The 18462-nt window shown below is 44.6% G+C and overlaps 1 protein-coding gene across 1 annotated transcript; it reads right to left on the bottom strand.

Annotated features, from left to right (window-relative positions):
• Window positions 1-1316: 1316 nt before the first annotated feature.
• Window positions 1317-18228, bottom strand: TICRR (TOPBP1 interacting checkpoint and replication regulator). Its single transcript, XM_080625949.1, has 22 exons — window positions 17503-18228; window positions 16737-16998; window positions 15908-16149; window positions 15445-15688; window positions 14796-14931; window positions 13931-14073; window positions 13020-13232; window positions 12263-12411; window positions 11613-11707; window positions 11155-11248; window positions 10904-10983; window positions 10353-10595; window positions 9719-9815; window positions 9398-9470; window positions 8609-8749; window positions 8006-8096; window positions 7428-7489; window positions 6570-6725; window positions 5671-5828; window positions 3178-5458; window positions 1991-2104; window positions 1317-1735 (listed from the first exon to the last, which is right to left on the bottom strand). The coding sequence occupies exons 1-22, from the start codon at window positions 18157-18159 to the stop codon at window positions 1620-1622; spliced, it is 5847 nt and encodes a 1948-aa protein (XP_080482075.1). The 5' UTR covers window positions 18160-18228; the 3' UTR covers window positions 1317-1619.
• Window positions 18229-18462: the final 234 nt, after the last annotated feature.

Consider the following 18462-nt stretch of genomic DNA (forward strand, 5'->3'; position numbering starts at 1 on the left):
AGGAAGGGGGACTTAAGTTTAACCCCTGCAGAGCAAATGATAGCCAAGGTCCCCACTTTAAGGGGGGAAACAGCAGCTTGGCTACCTGATCCCAAAACAGCCAGCTCCTTGCTTCAGCCCAAACCACAACCACTATTTGAGGAGTAGCTCACACTAAGTTCAAAGCCAACATCTGAAGTAGGACCCACCTCCTGATCTTCCTCCTACATAATTCATCTTGCTTTGAGGGTGGACATTACTGAGGGCTCTGTGTGTGGTTGAGAGACTTTATTTCCTGCTGTTGAAAACAAAGATCTCCAGTAGGTAAAAGAAGAATCCATCCTACTTGTAAGTAGTAATCTTGGAGCTCTATGCTTGTGTATCCATCCTCATCCTTGAAGCAAGTGCATTTCTCCCACAAGCAAAACAATCACTCGTAATCACACCATTCCTCCACATCAGCAAAGTTAGTTTTCCTGCAGAAATAGTATTTCCAGGAAACAAATTCCAACCAATACCATCTAAGCCCCTCAAAGCCAGGTAACAAACTTCTGCATTGCCATGGTGACCTTAGGTTTTAGGGTGACCTCACACTGTCTTCATAGCTCTCTGCTTCCTGTGCATCCACTAGACAGAGTGGGGTGACTTCCCCTACATCCTGCTGGGCACAAACAGGTCACTTTCCCAAGGGGAAAAAAAAAAAAATCAGCCCTTGCAAAGTAATGCAAAATTTCAGCCCCTTTTAGGCTGCATTTTGAGCACAGTCACAGCTCCTGCTGTCTTCATGGGGTTACAGCACAAGCACATGTCACAGGCAATTGAGTCACTATTTAATCAGTGACAGAGTCTGGTAAAGAACAGTCTTCAACGTGTCATCTCCTGCTATTCCATCCAACTCCAGCCCACTGCAATATGCAGAAAAGGACAATGCAGTTAACTTCATCAGCACCAGCTTACCCAGCTGTGGCCAGGAGCTCATTCACCAAACCATGCATGATCTACAAAGAGGGAAAATTCAAACTCCTCCTCCTCTTCCCTATTCCCAGCTGTCATCTTTCCCCTCCTCTGTACTCTTTTGGCATTTGTCAAGTATTTCTGAGTAATTTACTCATTAATGCAGTTCATCTGCTTGTTATTTTTCCCATTAAGCTCTCAGCAACAGAGAGGATCCAGTGTCAGGACAAGATACAGAGGAGGAGCATGCAGCTTGTTTTGTACCCACTCACCACCAACATCCTTCCTGCAGCCCCAATCCCTTACCCATCACTTGGGCTAAAGACAGATTCCTGATTAAGTGACACAATGCAAATTCACATCAGTTTATTTCACAAGGAAGTTGTAGAAAAGTGACAATTCTCCCTCTTTGGCAGAATTGAACCTTCACTGCAAAACTCAGCTACCACATGCAGAAAGGCTTTGACTGGATGGAGAGATGCTGTAATTGAGGTAAAAACTAATTCAAGCACACCACACTTCTGGAGTGGTCCCTATTTCCACTGTCATATGCCATATGCTTGCATCTAGTCTCCTACCAACACAAGACAGCTCCAAGCCCAGCACCAAATACAAGGTCCTTGTCACAAAGCACATTGTACAGCAGGGATAATGCGAAGTTTCCCATACTGTTCTGGCTCCAAACTTCAGCTGAGCAGCTTTTTCCGTGAGTAAGTCCTGCTAAGGGGACGCTTCCTAAAAGCCGGGATGTGGAATGGAGACAGCTCCTGGTTGGCACCAATTTGGAAGACATCAGATTCTTCTACAAAACAGAAAGAAGGAATTAAAGTTACACTTTGCCCAAGTTTACTGGTGGCTCCAAGAAATACCAACTGGATACAAAGAACGGTAAGCTGCACTTCTGACTAAGCTACTCTTTCTTCACTGCTACCTCCTTCCCAAACTTCCCAGTTCATGCCAAGCTTCTTGGAAGCATGCAAGATGGAGACACTGAAAATGACATTGTCATTTAGCTGCAGGCAGAGAGCACTGCCTTTCCTCATGGCATAGGGGTTACCTTGAACACACTTCCTCCGAGGCGGCGGTGTCTGTCCCTGGCAAAGCAGTGGAGACTGGGTCAGTGCTACAAGGCTGCTAGCAGAGAGCGTGTTCTTCACTGGTGGGGTTGAGCCTGGAAAAGCACAGTGAGATGCTGCAGCAAACTGACAACTTAAGGGTGCTGTCAGATCAGTCTCATGCACAGACATAGTTCTGTCTCAAAACTTCCATCACTACAAGTGATACTCAGTTTATCTGAAAGAAAATCTAGGCTGGCAGAGTGGGTTTCTGCATGAAGAAAGGTAAAGAGCAGCCTGGAATTAGCTCCTACAGGACTAGCTTGAGGCTAAATACCACTCATTTCCTGTCCTGAATATGGACTAACATTGCTTTAACGTTTGCCCATTTTTTCTCAGTGATATCCGCTCAATGACTAAGACTGCCTCTATACAAAACTTTCCTTGAAAAATGAAACAAAGACTGAAGCTTCAGGGCATGCAGTCACTATAGAACAGTATCTGCTGCAGTCCCTTGTAACATTTAGTTTTAGAACAATACTGGGTGAAGTATTTAAAATTCACAGGGCCTTGCTTAGAGAGCAGAGACAGCCTGTTTCACCATGGTCAGCTGCCTCATCTGTATCCACAACAAAAGCAAAGAGGTACCTTAAGCTTAAATACAAACCTATGCAACACAACCGCTAGCAAGGCAATCCTTTCTGATACCCATTTCCAATAGGCCTGCCACCATGTGCAGACAGAAAGCACCAATAAGTACCAACATCTACAGGACTCACCCACCAAGGCTCCAGTCTATACTGAAGCAGCCAAACTTTAGGCTTAAGACAGTCAGTTTCAGTGCTGGATGCTGGGCAGAAACAGCTAGCAGTATCAACACAAACCCACATAAATTGCCAGTTGAATGCAACTGGGATCCTCCGTCCCCAAGTTCTCAAAGTTTCCTTTTCACTCCTCCAGCCTCCTACTCCTTATTTCTCTGATCTGTCTCTCATCACTAATACTCCATCACATTCAGTCTGCCTCTCCACATCATTAACTCCCATGTTATTTACAAGCCACTCTGCCCCTCCACCACCTTCTCCCTCAGGTAGTCAGACAGAAAATAAGTGCGCTCTTGTTTTTGTCTACCACCCCCATTTTTAACCATCTCAATTTCAATAGAGGGTCACTCATGCCACTGAATTACCTGACAAAAGGAAGACATTGTCATCCCCTATGCAACTGTGCTGCTCAAGAGTCATGAGCGCACATGCTTCTGGTTTCTCAGGAAGCACAGAGTCTATCCTATATTTGTTTCTGTTTCCATCATCTAAGGGAAAGCCAGTGAGATCCACACTGCACTTATCAGTGCAAGGTCTCTTGGCATCATGATTCTCCTCCTTCTCTGGCGACAGATGCATTAAGACCCGTTTCCGCGTTTTCAGGCCAAAAGTTCCCTTGGCAGAGTCCTCATCAGCCTTGGGTTCAGAGTCACCAGGAGATGCCAGATCCTGGAGCCTGCAAACCCCTTCCACCTCAAATTCCTCAAGAGTATTTGCTCCTTTGCTGCTGCAGTGCTCCGAGATCTTCACCTCTCTGTCTGCTGACACCATTTTCCACTCATCAGCATTCCTCTCGCTTTGAGCACAGCTAACATTAGCAGTGCTGCCTGCTGCTCTCTTTCTCCGAGGCCAGTCATTGATAGCATCAGGGGTAGTCTTCCCCTTCTGCTTTGGAGAGGGTGTCCAGGGAACCCCTGCTTCCAAGGGGGATGGGGAGGTGTTAGAGGCACAGCTTGTTGGGGTGTATGACTGGCATATGTAGGTCTGTCCTGCACCTTTCCCAGGTGTACTGTGGGAAGAGCGGAAGCAGGACGGTGAAACACAAGCAGCTGCTAGTTTTCCTGGGTGCTTGCTACACCAGGTCCCAGCCAGTTCACCAAAGGGGCTTTCTCCCCCCTTGGGTTTGCTGGCACTTGCTTCAGGTTGAACTTCCAATGATGAGCAAGAGCCGATTTTCTTGATGCGAAGTTTGGGCAGGCCCGAAGCTTGCATTTCAAGTTCAACTTCATAGGTTGGTGGGCTAGCAGAAGGCAGCTTGCAATAACTTTCAGGAGTGGAGAACTTGGCTAAAACCTGAGGATTTCCCATCCGTGCTGCAGCTTTCCGCTGCCTCCTGTCTGCAGTGCAGCGCAAAGAATAGGCAGGAGGAGACTTTGGCATAGGAGGTGAAGTATTCAGGGCAAACCTAGAGTGTCCCTTAAGTCTTGGAGCCTTCAGCCCCGTGTATTCTTCTCTCAAGGTTTTTGGTTCCAAGTCCTCACTAACTGTTTGAGAACCACTTAAGAAGGACCCATGAGTGTTTGCACTGAAGTTCCCCTCTTTAAACCATTGCTCACCCTCTCTCTCAGCATTCTGTGCATGGACCTGCTCTCCAGCAGAAGGCTTTGGAGATAGATTCTCCTCCAAGTTTTCAGAGTCCTCTCTTGGAGAAAACTTTTGAGACACTAACTCCATCTGTTTATTTGTCTCTAATACAGAGGTATTTTGAGTAGCCTGGAACTGACAAAGCTGAAGGTTTTCTACAGAAGAGTTACCACCGCTGTCATGATGATTGTCCTTATTTTCAGGTGTTGCACATGCAATTGTGAGATTCTCTCCTCCAGGGTTCAGTTCACATTTGGCCTGCTTGGATATGTGAACCAGAGACCTCAGTGGAGTGCCAGCAATACCTGGAGATCTTTGAGAATATGGTTTGGATGCACAGAGTTCCCAGTCAGACGGCTTAGCCTCCACATGGGAAGGAGAGCATGTTATTACACTGTCCATGGAGCGCTCATTGAGAGAACTGAAAGGAGGCTCTAACCTCACAGTAAGCTGTGCTATCTCTGTACTTGGTGGGCTGGTACATAATTCAGAACCTGGATCTTCAGGTTTTCTGGGAGTACTTTTAGTTGCTTGAGATAATGAATCTGACTGCACCTGAATTTCCTTTGGGAGGATTTGCCTCCAAGTACCAACTGGAGATGCTAATTTTGAGAGGTACCTCAAAGAACGTCTTGGAGTTTGTAGCTCTGTAGAGCATCTTTCCTGCACGGCAGAGGAGGGTGAAGCAGCTGGATTTGAATCTGGCAGAGGTAACAGTGAGGCACTGAGCCCTGTGAACCCTTCGTGTTCCAGCATGTGTAAGCCAGCCTCTTTGCAAGGAGGGGAGAGTCTTTCTGCTGAAGAACAGTCCTCAGAAGTTCCTTGAAGTAAGTGAACGCTCTTACTTTCAGCTAACGCAGATGGTGACTTGACCCTTTGTGCAGGATGAGAAAAGTACTTTCCCAAACACTTAACTGCAGTTTTCTTTGCAGCTGGGCTTTTGCCAGGAGTCTTCTCCATCCTCTGTGGTGTCCTGTGAAGGATGCGAGGTGATCTCCTTGGCAGCTTACTGGCAGAATTCACTGGCTTCTGGGCAGGTTTATGAGGTGTTTTTCTGGGAGTCTGCAGGGGACAATAAATAAATGAAGAAAGAAAGAAAGAAAGAAAGAATCAGGCTTGCTCTATTCCAGCAGTATTATCTACCCCTCCTGATATTTACGTCAAGATTTAAAACAAAAAACATTTAGACTTAACAAACATTAAATTGAAGCTATGCAGGTCTCATCAAATATGAACAGAGAAAAGGGATAGAAAGAGAGGTAAAGTGTTTCTACCTGACAAGCAGTCAGCTCCTCTGACTGTAAGGAATCTTTTCTTGTTCTTCTCCTTCCAGGTGAAGGATTCACTGCAGGGCTACACATGTCAATCACAGCACCAAAGAAAAACCTCTTGGGGGTCTGGACAGGGGCACTCTGTGAATGCTGCTTCATGCCTAGAAAGTAGAACAGTACAATTCAACTAACAGCAAGTGACCTGCCACAAACAATTGTCACAATCACCTCAGCTGCATGGACAAGTGTTGTACAAAGCCTATAGCCCTGGCATGTTCTTCTCTAGCCAGATGTTAAAGCTCCTCCAGAATTATTGTTATTTCCCAATATGAAACTAATGTCTACCTGCAGAAAAAGTGCTATAACAGGAAAAAAATAAGTCCAAAGTAGCTCAGCTTCTTAATAGTATTTATAGCTTGTACCTTAAAGTTCTGGTTTGTGACTAAGGATTCTAGTAACTACAATACAAAGAACTAAACATCACCATTTATAGCTGATAATCCTACTGAAATAAACAGCAAAGAACATCCCATCAGTCACTGCTTTATGCTACCATAGAGTAGACTGAAAGAAAGGTTTAGGATTTCTGTCCCACATTTTACAGGGATTTCATTGCATTTGAGGAATGCAGACTGACAAGCAGCAGTGTTCTGGCAGATGGGCCAGACTGGTTTCTTAAGTTGGCAGTGTATTCCCCATAGGAATAGCTGCCTCACCATCCTCCAAACTCAGATTTCCAATTAAAAAAATTACTAGGGATTAATTTCTGTCTACAGAAGATATTACATGATAAATCTTAGCTTCTTGCAATCTCTTGTAGAGCCAAATCAAATCAAAATCAGAGCTATCCATGCCAGCTTTTCAGATCAGCAACACCAGCCTGCTCAAATCCCATTCAGTACCTTCTACATCCTGCAGTGTAGAGCTCTCCTCTTCTTGTCCTTGATGGACAAGCTGTGAATTTTGTGAGCTGGGCTGTGTAGTGGAATAGAAAACCCCAGAGCAGGTCCTATTCAAAGAGAGCTGTTTGATGCGTGGGCTTCTTCTCAACCCTGCTTCTGCAAAGGTAAGGAGATTGGAGATAGAGACTTCTGTTTCCCTCAACAACGAGGACATCTTCAGGAACAGTTTGTAACTGAACACACCACAAAGAAACTTCCATACAGCTAGAATATCACATGCAGGGCAAGCATTTCAAAGAAATGCATTTCAAATACCACATTTGCAGGCAAGCATTGCAAAGATTTAGCTTTCCTGGAGATTTGGAATATTAACGCATATAAACCTTTCACATCATATTGCTTCCCTCCTTCAAGGCATGGTAACTCTCATTCCTCTCTAGCAATTATATGGAAAGCAATGCTAGAAAAGCCACGTTCAATGCAAGTTACATCCACGTTAAACAACTAGTTAATTCTTGTGTCTCTTTTCACTAGTGATTTCATCTTCCTGCTTGCTCAGCCATGCTGTTTTCTTCCTTTCTGGGGACAAGAAACAGCAGTAGCCAACGTAACAGTCACTCCAGAGAGCCAAGTCGCTATTACAGCAGAATTCAGAGCAGCGTTAGGGTCACAGCACACCACGTTGAAGATATATCAAGAAAAACCATCCATGTGCTGGTTTGACAGTAAGTATGGCAGCTCAGAATCTTGTTCACCCTCAAAGTCCTTCATGTATTTTCCTTTTAAAGAGTTCCTATCCCTTTAACTTACACACTACAACACAGCAAAGCCACCTATATTAAAAAAAATAGTGTTTACCATTTATGGCCTTCTCTGGAGATTCTTCTACAACACCAGTGTCACAACCTGGATCAGAAGACCTTGAGAAACAGCAAACATTTTGGACTTGGCATATTGTTCACACTTACAAAGCCAGAACTTCACACAGGCTGAAAAGCAGTACATTCTCTTCTACGTTGATGTATTGCTTTGTGGGCTCCTCTAAGTGAGCAATTAATAAGTACACTGCCTCCTGTTTACACAGGATTGAGTATGGGTAACTCAATAGCTGTATAGGGAACAGCACCACATGGAAGCAAAGGCTGAATTTCAGCCCAGAGTCCACAAAACACAGCACAGGCCTCTTCTTCAGAAGCCCTTGAAACAGCAACTGAGCCTAAACAGAAGTTAGCTGCAGGAATTAAAGCAGCCTGACTTACATGATGAGTCAAGCAGTATTTCTCCCCACTCAGACAACGGAACTTAGCCTCCACTGGTTCTCTTACTATGTTAGGTGAAGGTGACCCTTTGATCACAAAGAAGATACCTGGTCCCTGTGCTCACAGCCATTACTTATACATCCAATACTTGAAGAAATTCAGGAGAAGCTTACTCACCGGCCTTTGATCTGCTTCTGCAGTAGCCTCCTGGAGACCTGCTTATGCAGTGGTGTTTCTGCAACTGTTCTGGTCAAGAGCTTGCGATGATCTAAAAAAAAAGTCAAGCAAGAGCTGTTAACATCACCCATTTATAAAGCAGTTAGGACAAATAAGTAAATAGCTTTGTCTAGGTTTCAGTTTAAGAATGACAGCCAATACAGGATCCTTGTGCATCACTCTCCCAGCACTCATAAGCTATTATTTCAGAGTCCAGTGTCTACACTTCCTTCCCACTCCCACAGTATTATCATCAGTACTTTGTGTCAGACATAATTAACCTACTGAGATTATTTTCATTCTTCACCTTTCATTCACAGATCCTTTTCTAACCAAGAATTTTTACATCAGTTCTGAGACACAGGAAACGCATTAAAAAAAAAAAAAAAGGTTTCAGTTTCAAAACCATCCCATTCAACTTCCAACCATCACAGCAACGATCTAGAATATTTTCTCCTTCATTAAAAGCACATCATAATTGTTTCATAGAACTGAGGATGCAAGAATAGGGATTTTAGGAAAAGCTCTTCCACAACAATCTTACACGTGTCAGTCATGTCCTACCTTTAGTGCCTTCATCACTGCATTTGTATCTTAAGCCTTCCACAGCAGATACTGACTGGCTTCTAGGCATCTTTTTCATAGACCTTTTTGACGGTGAAAGTAACTCTTCATTGAAGAGGTTCCTTCTTACCTTCGTAACCTCTGTGACACAAGACAAAGCAAGAAATGATCAGATTAAAAGGGTAAAAACAGGGAAAAAGAGGATAACTTTGTCAGGCCACTAGAGATGGGAACAGAAAAACAAGTACTCAGAGGCCAAAAAGCATTGAAAATTGTTTTTCTGCTACCGGAACATACTCCTCTGAATCCACCCTGGACTTGTCTTACAAAGTTGCATTATTCCAGCAATAAGCAGATGTCAGAGCAGGAAAAGCAGCCAGTCAGTGTCTCATATGGAGCAACATTAAGTGAGCTACAAAATCTCAACTGAAGCACATGTTGGTTCAGAGAACATGTGGGATTTAATTCCAAGTACTTTCCAGATAGAGATATCCTGTTTCCCAGATACAGGAGTTCACTCTTGTCCTCATTTTCTTTACAGGACAGAGAAGACTGAAATAATTGCAAGATCCAAGGAAGAATGGAAAGGTTCTCCTTTCAGGATACATGATTGACAGCACACACAGAACACAGCCATTATTCTTTCTCAAAGTTTTTGCGGAATTGAGCAGAACGTTGTCCATATTTCCAGCATGCTTCAGCATAATTCCATCATGGCTCACTCAAATTTACAGGGAGAACATGTGCTGAAGACGCACCTTTCCATGGCAAAGCTAGAAGTCAATATACCTTGCACAGCTTCTTTCTGCAATGAAGGCATCTGCTGGGGCTTCTCAGAGGCAAGGTAAGAACGCAAGCTCTCCTGAAACAAGAAGTATACATTAGCCTCACCAGAAGTGTAACATTATGTTTAATTATTATGAATATTAGCTGTAACCTCTGAACCACACTAATTCCTCCTTCAAAACAATTTTAATCTCTGTACAGCTGATACAGGACAACTGGCTAAATGGATGCAGAGCAAGTGTTTTTGCACTCAAGTGTCACTTTACAATGTTGCTGCATCCCTGACAGAAACAACCCACACACAATCCTTTGGAAGGGTTTTACCTTTCGGATGGGAATCTTGGCTGTCTTGGGAATCTCAATTTGACGCAAGTTCTGTGGTGCTTCTGTCATGCTCCTGTGTCTGGCTAACACGTTTTTCCTTTAGAGAGTATATAAAGCTTAAGTTAAAATAAGATCAGAAGCACGGTTATCAACCTAATAACAACATAGGTTTGACTCTAGAAATACGAAGTCTTTACCTAAATTCAGACTGCAGATTATACCTTACTTATGTTACAACACTGAAAGATGATTTGCAATTTGAAGAGCTATACCTAAAGTTAAGGTTGGTATTAAAACTCATTTCACCATTTGCAAAAATGTACTTAGGGTCCCCAACATTGAGATCTACAGTAAATTGCAGTTTTAACAATATAAGGGTCACCTACTGCACAGTAGAACATCCTCTCATGGAAGATGCTCACAAACTCTGCTGCACATACAGAATCCATATTACACTTTCATATAGCCAACCACAGCAAGTTAAAATGAAAAATAGGAGCCCTTAATGCAGAGCTATCAGCAGCTTGCCCCAACTATTTATCCAGCAACAGAAACAGAGATATCTGAGCTGTAGTTTAGATAACTCCTCAGTCACAGCCCAGGCTACAACAAGCTGCTGCCTATTTGGAATTACCTTCTCTTTTTGGCAGATCTGGTGCGCAGCTCCTCCAGCTGATCGCTCTCAGTGGGCAGACAAACAGCAGCGGGAGTTAAGGCAGATGATAAAGACAGTGGAAGGCCTGGAGATTTGCTATCCAGAGTCATGGAGTCATCACTGAAGAAGTCTGAAGGCAGAACAGATGCCAGCTTTGCGGGTATTTGTGTACCAAGACCATAGTAAATATCTCCAAGGGTCTTGGGCATTGAATTCATATACCTAAAGTGTCAAATAACACACATCAAATACAATCCCCCACAAAACTTTGTGTTTCAATCCCAAGGCTTGAACTAAATCTTTGTTCTCAAATGTCAATTAAAACAAACTGAAAAATCAAATAGGTTTTTTTTCATTAGCTTACTTATCAGCTACTTTTTCTTTAATCAAGTATAACAAACAGAACATGTTTGAACTTTTGACAATTACAAGACGCAGAAAATCAAAGCTGCAGATTGCTGTTTACTCAAAGAACATAATCCAACCAAAAACAGTCCCCAGTAACACTTAAGCCATGCTCAAGAACTTACAATTCTAATATTTCCTCTAGAAACTTTGTAAGATACCCTGAGTCTTCAGTGAGACACAAAATGCGCAGCATATCTGTCATCTGGAAGAGAAAGTTAAGTGGGAAAAGGGATTAAGTTGTGACAGCTGCAATACCAAATTTTTTGAGCAAGCAATATTAAGTGTTACACTAAAATCAGGGAAAAAACTACAAGTTCCAGGTCTCCATATCTAGTGCCATCCAGAAACACAACCTGGTCTATAATTTACTTGCCTCTTCTAACAGCTGCTCCATTTCATCTGTGTTGCTTTGCAGTGAAGAGCACTGAAGACATAACTCAAGGCGTAAAAATACCTGAAGTCGGCACCTAAGAAAAAAAGAGATATCATACACCACCTTTTTTCTGGTGGAAAAAGGATATTTACTGCAAAAGTTGTGCTCAAGAAAGCAGTGGGAAGGGAAGTGGCTCCTTTTGACAGCATAATTTGGTTAGCATTTCATTTTGGTGGCAGGAGAGATGCCTTATTTCAGATATAGGTTGCAATACTTAGCACACAGCATATGTGTATCTGAATTTAATGAGGTGTTTTTACTGTGACCAGGGATTCTCCTTGAAATATTTACCCCATCTAAATACTTTTCCACTTGCACAAAAAAAAAAAGCCACCATTAAAAATTGCTAACCAACTCCACAGTATCCCAGCAGTTGAAGTAAATAGAGCGTCTCATACTCTCTGACTTTGGTCTCCTTCTGTGAGCCATGCTGTTGTCTGAGCACTTTGCTGGTCTTCAGGAGATGGTTTCTGACTCTTTCCACACAGGCCACCTGCAGAGATACATAATTACAGCAAAAACTTTAAGTCAGTTCTCTGTCTTTTGGGAGTAGCTTCATTTTTCCCTTCTCCTTCAAGGAAAGGAATTCTTTTTCCTTCAGCAGCAAAGTCACACTGACATGAGACATGGAACAACTTCTAACTTGAAATCAGAGGTCACCTGCTTGCAGCTTCAGGCCTATGGATTTGGTTTTCATAGTACTTTTTACAATTACTCACAAGTTTACTAATTTTTCAGTGAGTCACTTTAAGTCTATAACTAGTGTTAAAGACTGTTAAGAATCAGAATTCAGAATGAGGTCACAGAAAGACACTTGTTGAAATCTTTACCAAAGGGGTAAGCCAGTAACTGAACTGGGTTTTCCTGTGCTCTTTACAGCTACCTACAGTATTTTCAATATTGAGCTGGCACAGGTAGAAGTAGTTTGCAGTGGTTTTGACTACGTGCAACTGTGCATAAAAACTTTAGGTAACATGAAGGAAAAGTAGCCTGAAATAGTAAAAACTTTAATTTCTAGATCAGTAACAACCCATATGCATTTACCTACCTCTTTCTCTTTGGCATCCTGTATTTTCAAGAACCTTTTAATGGCCATGATCATATTCTGGGCACACACAGATGTAAGAACTCCCTCAGCAACAGCTTTCTGGTAGCTTGCAATTAAATGGGACTGCAGTTCCTCCTCGGTTTTGAAGTCTGCAAGGGAAATGGTCAAAGTTAATTCAAATCCTCTTCACCGCCATTTACCTTACTGATGAAATACTCATTCCAGCTGAAGAGGAGAACAGAGGAGGTCACCAAAGGTTTTCACCAGCAAAGATGCATTCAGATCCCAGAACAACAACAGAAACAGTCCCAGGTTCAGACCCATGACAAATTGGCAGGCTTAGCTCCAAGCAGATCAGCAAGCTTTTAGGTTACTGCAGCAGTCAAGAAATGTCCTTTATTTCTGCATGATGATTAAACAGGACATTTAGAGTTACAACTTGATAGGTGCTTCCCTCTACTACTTTTGCTTAACACTAAAAAGCAGAAAGATAGTTCTTTATTGCTTTTTTCAGATGGAGACAAGGCAGGAAACTAACCCCAGGAGTAGCTGGAACATGAGTATGTTAAACATTTATAGAAACTAACTGAGAGAAGGGGAGACAAAAATAACCACTCTGTGCCAAGCTGAAGATGCAGAAACCCAAACATTGATCTGCTCCCTAGCACCTAATACTCCACTATTATCCTTCTCTCTCCCTTCCATAAAAATCCCATATGACCTCCTACAAATATGAGGACTGAAATTCAATACACACCTATTGATATTTTAAGCGCCTTTTCCTTTTCTTCCACCTTCTCATTCAATCTTTTTGCTGAAAGCTTCCATGGAACCTTCTCATTCACTGGTGGTGGCTCAACATCAGGTTGAAGCTTCTGAGCTTTTACATTTAGTCTTGCTACATTGAGCATCTGTAGGGATCTGGACATGGTCTTCATCTTCTGCCTGACTGGAGTTCGGGGAACCCCACCTGCAACACCACAGAAAGGGACTGCTACTGTCACACACACTGGGCCAGAACTCCATCCAAGGGAAAGCACAATATAGAATTCAGTGTTACTGTCAAGTGAGATTAGTAATCTTCTATTGGAAAACAGAGGGTTTGTACTTCTCCATTACATAAATGTACACACAGCTACTTCTCTAAGTAAAATACAGGTGAAAACTTGTTCTGCATAAGAACTTATACCTGTATAAGTTACACCTATAGGAAAGCAATCTTACATCACAGAAATAGCCAACAGAGCAAGACTTGGGAACACATCAACTGTGGTTAGTGTACTGAAATGCAACAATTAAACTCTCTTCTAGAAGAAAGCATTTTATTTCTCCAAATTAGAACAAAGTTGAGAGGCTGCAGTATTTACTAGTAGTTGGAGCAGTCCCTATTTTAACAACTAGTGAAACTGCAGAGCTCTGCATGCTGCTCTGGAACAGCTTTGTCAGTCACTGAGCAGCCCTGAATCAGAGCATTTGGGTTGCTCTTAAAAGACAATCCTAATATTAATATGTAAATTATGCCATCTCCAAATTAAAAAAAAAAATCTAAAGCATGCCACTGCTCAGAAAAATACAGCTCTCCAGGGTTCATGTATTACAAAGGCCTGCTGAGAAGTCTTTATCATCCTTAATTGACAACTGGCACACGTAAGCCCAAAGCATACATACGTCTCTTTCTGCTATTTCCTGGTCCAGCTGCAGCAGATGTTTCACTGGATTTTCTCTGGTACAGTTCAGACAGACTTTCTAAGAGTTCCACTTCAGACTGGTCCACATCATCCTTCCTGCTGGTACAAGGAACCTGCAGGAGCCTATATAAAAGACCCATTCAACACAGTTATCAAAAAAGAAGCGGGTGGGAAGCTTACGCCTTGTTCCCAGTGGACAGGAATCGCATTCTTCTAAGCACCAGTAACATATACTAGTACACTACCAATGCCTGCTCCCCAAAACTCTTCAGATACTACAAATCCACACCACCCCCTGAAAAGGGTCACACAAAGTTGGAAACAAGCATGACAAGAGTTGCCTAAAGTACAGTGGATATGCCACTGACACACGCCACAAAACTACATGAGCAGCTTTGTGCTAAGCTATCTTGCATTAGGCTTTTGTTCATGTTCCATTCAGCCACCCTTCTGAAGAAAGCAAGATTATTCATTCCTACTAGATACCAACTGTGATAAAACAACTACTATCTTCAGTACCTTGCAGTGAATCCTATAACATAAGAAAAGCTGAAGCCTGACATTTCCCCAAGTAGCTTAGATCATTTTAAATTGCCTGTATCCCTCCTGAAACTGTCGAAATGTTAATCCACTCAAAGTACTACCCTAATATCCTGTTTCCAGATCCTTTTGTCCATACACCAAGATAAAATGAAGCAAAAGCACACAGGAAACTGAGTACAGAAATAAACGTACTAAGAGGAGCACTGAATTCCAGAATTCTCAGCAACACTACAACCATACTACTTATCAGGAAGCAGAAATCCTCAATGTCTCCTACTCAGAGACATGTTTCAGAAACATACCTGAATGACTCCATCAGATCTGAGCTCGCCCCGCAAGCATTCGACGTAGGATACCATGCTTCTAGGACTGAAGGATGCCAGCCCCCTGTATGGGACAGTTCCCTTTGGACCCACTCTGGCACAGGAGCTTCTTCTTCTGTGAGCAGACACACAGAGAAAATTATTAGAAAGAGCTAAATGAAGTGGCAGAAGGTCCTTGCCTTCACAGAGACTCTAAAGCAGAGGTTTCCAAACCTTTAGTCCTGGAAGTGCAACTTAATGGCCAATACATCAGGTGTGGAGACTCATAAGAAGATTCACTCTAACACAAAACAGTTGAGCTAGAAGCAACCTCCCTGAAGCCACTCCCAAAGGCTCTACTGGCCAAGGATGGCTTGTGACTCACTTTAGGAAGCCTCAACCAACTTGTCCCCAGGCACAGCATAGCTGCACTTTATCTACAAGCTAAGGGAAATAAAACAGAAAGATACATCACTGCAGATTTCTGTATTGTATCAGAAGGTGTGAGCCACAGAGGACAAGGCAAAATAAGCAAGTCCCAAAAAAGTGAGAGACTCCCCACAAAGCAAACCATTAACTTTCAATCCTTCCACTCCAAAACTGATCTAGAGATGATCAAAAGATGCTAATTGCATTTCCTGACACTTACCCATGCTGGCCAGAGAATCCTCCACCACTGTGTCAATTTTACTCAACACACTATTTACAACGTCTGGGATGTGAAAATCATGGTCTTGGGGACAGTTCTCCACTACAGCTCCTTCAAGGTTGCACCACTGAGCTTCAGCAGTCTTCTCAGTACCAAGTACAGTCAGAACTGCAGTGCTCTCAGACAGGGGTGATAAAACAGCCGTGCAGGAGCACCAACTTGTAGACAGCGATACCTCAGCAACCTACATTGAAAGACAGAGTTTACGTTACCTAGAAATACAGAGACTTGGGGGTACAGATACTTTACAAGCAGGTTATAGACTTACATGATCTCGTAAAGAACGTTCTGAATCTAGCTCTGAATGAGCAATGTGCAGTGTCACAACATGATAAACTGTCACCCCTTTTGTTACAGCTCACTTCAGAATAGGTGTTAGTTTAAAGCAAAGGAAAAGAGTTACCATGTGCAGTTCTTCAGTCACTAAAGTCCTTAACAGCTGCTGGAACAGTGACCTGTTGTGCTCTGCCTGCTCAACCTGTGAGCTCTGCAGTATCCAGCTCTCTGTGAGGAAGTGCCCAGCCTGTGCCAAGCTCCAACCTGACAAGCTGCCTTTCAGGAAGATATTGACTGGACAATGCAGTTGCTGTTGGCTCATGGCAAGGGGTTCCAGGATCACAGGACAGCTTTCCTGCATCTTTCCTCCTGGATAAGATAAGCAAAGGATAAGATAAAGCAAAAACCCTAAAACAAGTGAAAAAAAAAAAAGATTTTCATTGACATGAAGGGAACTACAACGCAAAAAAACCCCAAATTTCACGGCTAAACAGGGAACAGCTCTCTAGTAAGTGGTTGCAGACCTAACCTCCTCCCCAGGCTCTCAAGAAGCCGAGTGCACCAAGGGACCACTAAAAGAGCCAAAGCACACCGCATGCTGCTTTGAAGCTAATCTTTCTTTTGATAGGGCTTTTTATTTGTATTCTAAATTTAGGTAAATTGAAGCTGAGGCAAAGCATGTATAAAAGCATATATACACCCATATGAGGTGGGACCAGCAAGCAGTCCTTCATACATCCAGACTTATGGAAGCACAGAAAACTGAACAGAGTAAATCAGAAATATGGGCTAATAGCTCTCATATCAAAGGAACTAGAACCCATGCAGGACTTCTGCTTTAAACTCAGGCCCTTAAATATCTGAAGTTACTTCTACACCTCCTGTTCCCAAGGAAAGCTGGTCCAGGCCCTGGCACATCACAGTTACTACTATGCCACTTATCTGGGTGTTATTACCAGGCATACTGAGAAACAACGTTCCTTCTTGCTGGGGGAAAACTGCTTGGAATACAGAGGGCTTCAAGAACAAGCAGTTCAAAGTCGCGTCCAAGGGCAGCAGTGTGGTCCAAGGGACAGTCTGTGGCACTGGGGAACTGGAGTCAAAGGTGTGGGGACTCAAAAAATGCACCAAGGTGTCAGCTGGCAAAATGGTTCCTCCGGTCTGACAGAGCAGTTCCAACATTGTCCAGTATCCAATGTGATCTGGGGATTCCATCACCTGAAATCAAAGAACAGAGATGTTTCCAGTTAGTGTTGGCACAGAGAGAACATTCACATGAATAAAACAAGACGGACGCATTGAGAACAACCAGAGTATGAAATGGCTATACAGCATCTAAACCCAGTGCTTCCCAACTGGGTTTATGGGCCTTATTGGCCTCCATAGGAATACAATAGAAAAAAATACCATTCCCACTAGATTAAGAGCTGCCAGCACTTTAAACGGGTTCAGCTTCAAGTCCAGTCTCTCAGACTGTTCATTTGCAATTCCGAATAGCTGCAGCTCCCACCTAACTCAAAGCCCAAAACATCCCCCAACGAACACTTCACAGTCAGCTGCAGCTGTATCTCATCTCCAAGAGGGTGACCACCATCAGTTTGCAGTCTCCTGCTGGACACGATCCTGTACGCACCAAACTGCGCTCCCTTCTTACCCGGGAGGCAGCGCAGGAGAGACCCCATCGGTGCTCCTGACCAGAGCTGTGCGGTGCCAGCGTGTTACCTGCGTGCACTCAGCGGTGTCCACCCAGAACAGCGCGATCCTCTGCTCCGCGATCAGCTCCCGCACGCTCTTGGGCAGCAGCTTCTCCGCCAGCTCCTGTGCCGCGGGGGGGTCCGCAGTGAAGGCCGCGGCGTCGCTCCCGGACACGAACCGCCTCAGGTCCCTCCGCGAGCGCGGGCAGGGGGAGAAGAGGAAGACAGCGTTCACAAAGCCCTCGGGGGGAGCGCGGCTCTCGGGGGGCTCCGCGGCTGCCGGCCCCGTCCTGCGGCTCCTGCGCAGCGGCTTGGTGGGCGACGCGATCTCGGGGCGGTCCCACTGGAAGTCGAGGAGCGTCTCCTTGAGGCCGTGGTGGGTGAGCGCGGCGCGGGACGCAGGGCCGGGCAGGACGGCGCCGAGTCCCCGCGCCCCGAACCGCTCCGCCAGCTCCTCCTCGAAGCGGGCCCATGCGCGGGGATCGGGCGGGCGGAAGCCGCCACCCCGCGAAGCCCCACAGCGCCCGCCAAGCGAGTCGAAGAACCTGAACGCCCAGCGGAGGCGCGGGAGGCCGAACCGGCAGCACAGCTGCGTGAGGAGGCGCAGCGCGCCGCGCTGCAGCCGCTCCCGGCGGCCCGGGCTGGCCGTGTCCAGCAGGAACACCACGCTGTGCGAGCACGACATGGCGCTGCCGGCTCGGCTCCCGTCACAGCGCGGCCACCATGGCCCGCTACAACCTCTGGCGCTCCGCTCCCCCCGCGCTCCCTATTGGGCAGCGGCCTTAGAGGGGATGTGACGCGCTTGCGCAACGCAGCGCGCGCGCTGGCGGCCACCGCAGCAGTTCAAGCAGTGCTCTCCGCTGATTGGCTGCCGCGGTCTGCGTAGACAGGTAGAGGGAGAGCGCGGCATTTCGATTGGCGGAGAGGCCCGTGACGACACCAGAGGGCGGGGCCAGCGAGAAGAGAAAGCAGGTTTAAATTTTAAAGG

The sequence above is a fragment of the Psittacula echo genome (assembly GCF_963264785.1).
Source record: "Psittacula echo genome assembly, chromosome: 10".
Taxonomy (NCBI): domain Eukaryota; kingdom Metazoa; phylum Chordata; class Aves; order Psittaciformes; family Psittacidae; genus Psittacula; species Psittacula echo.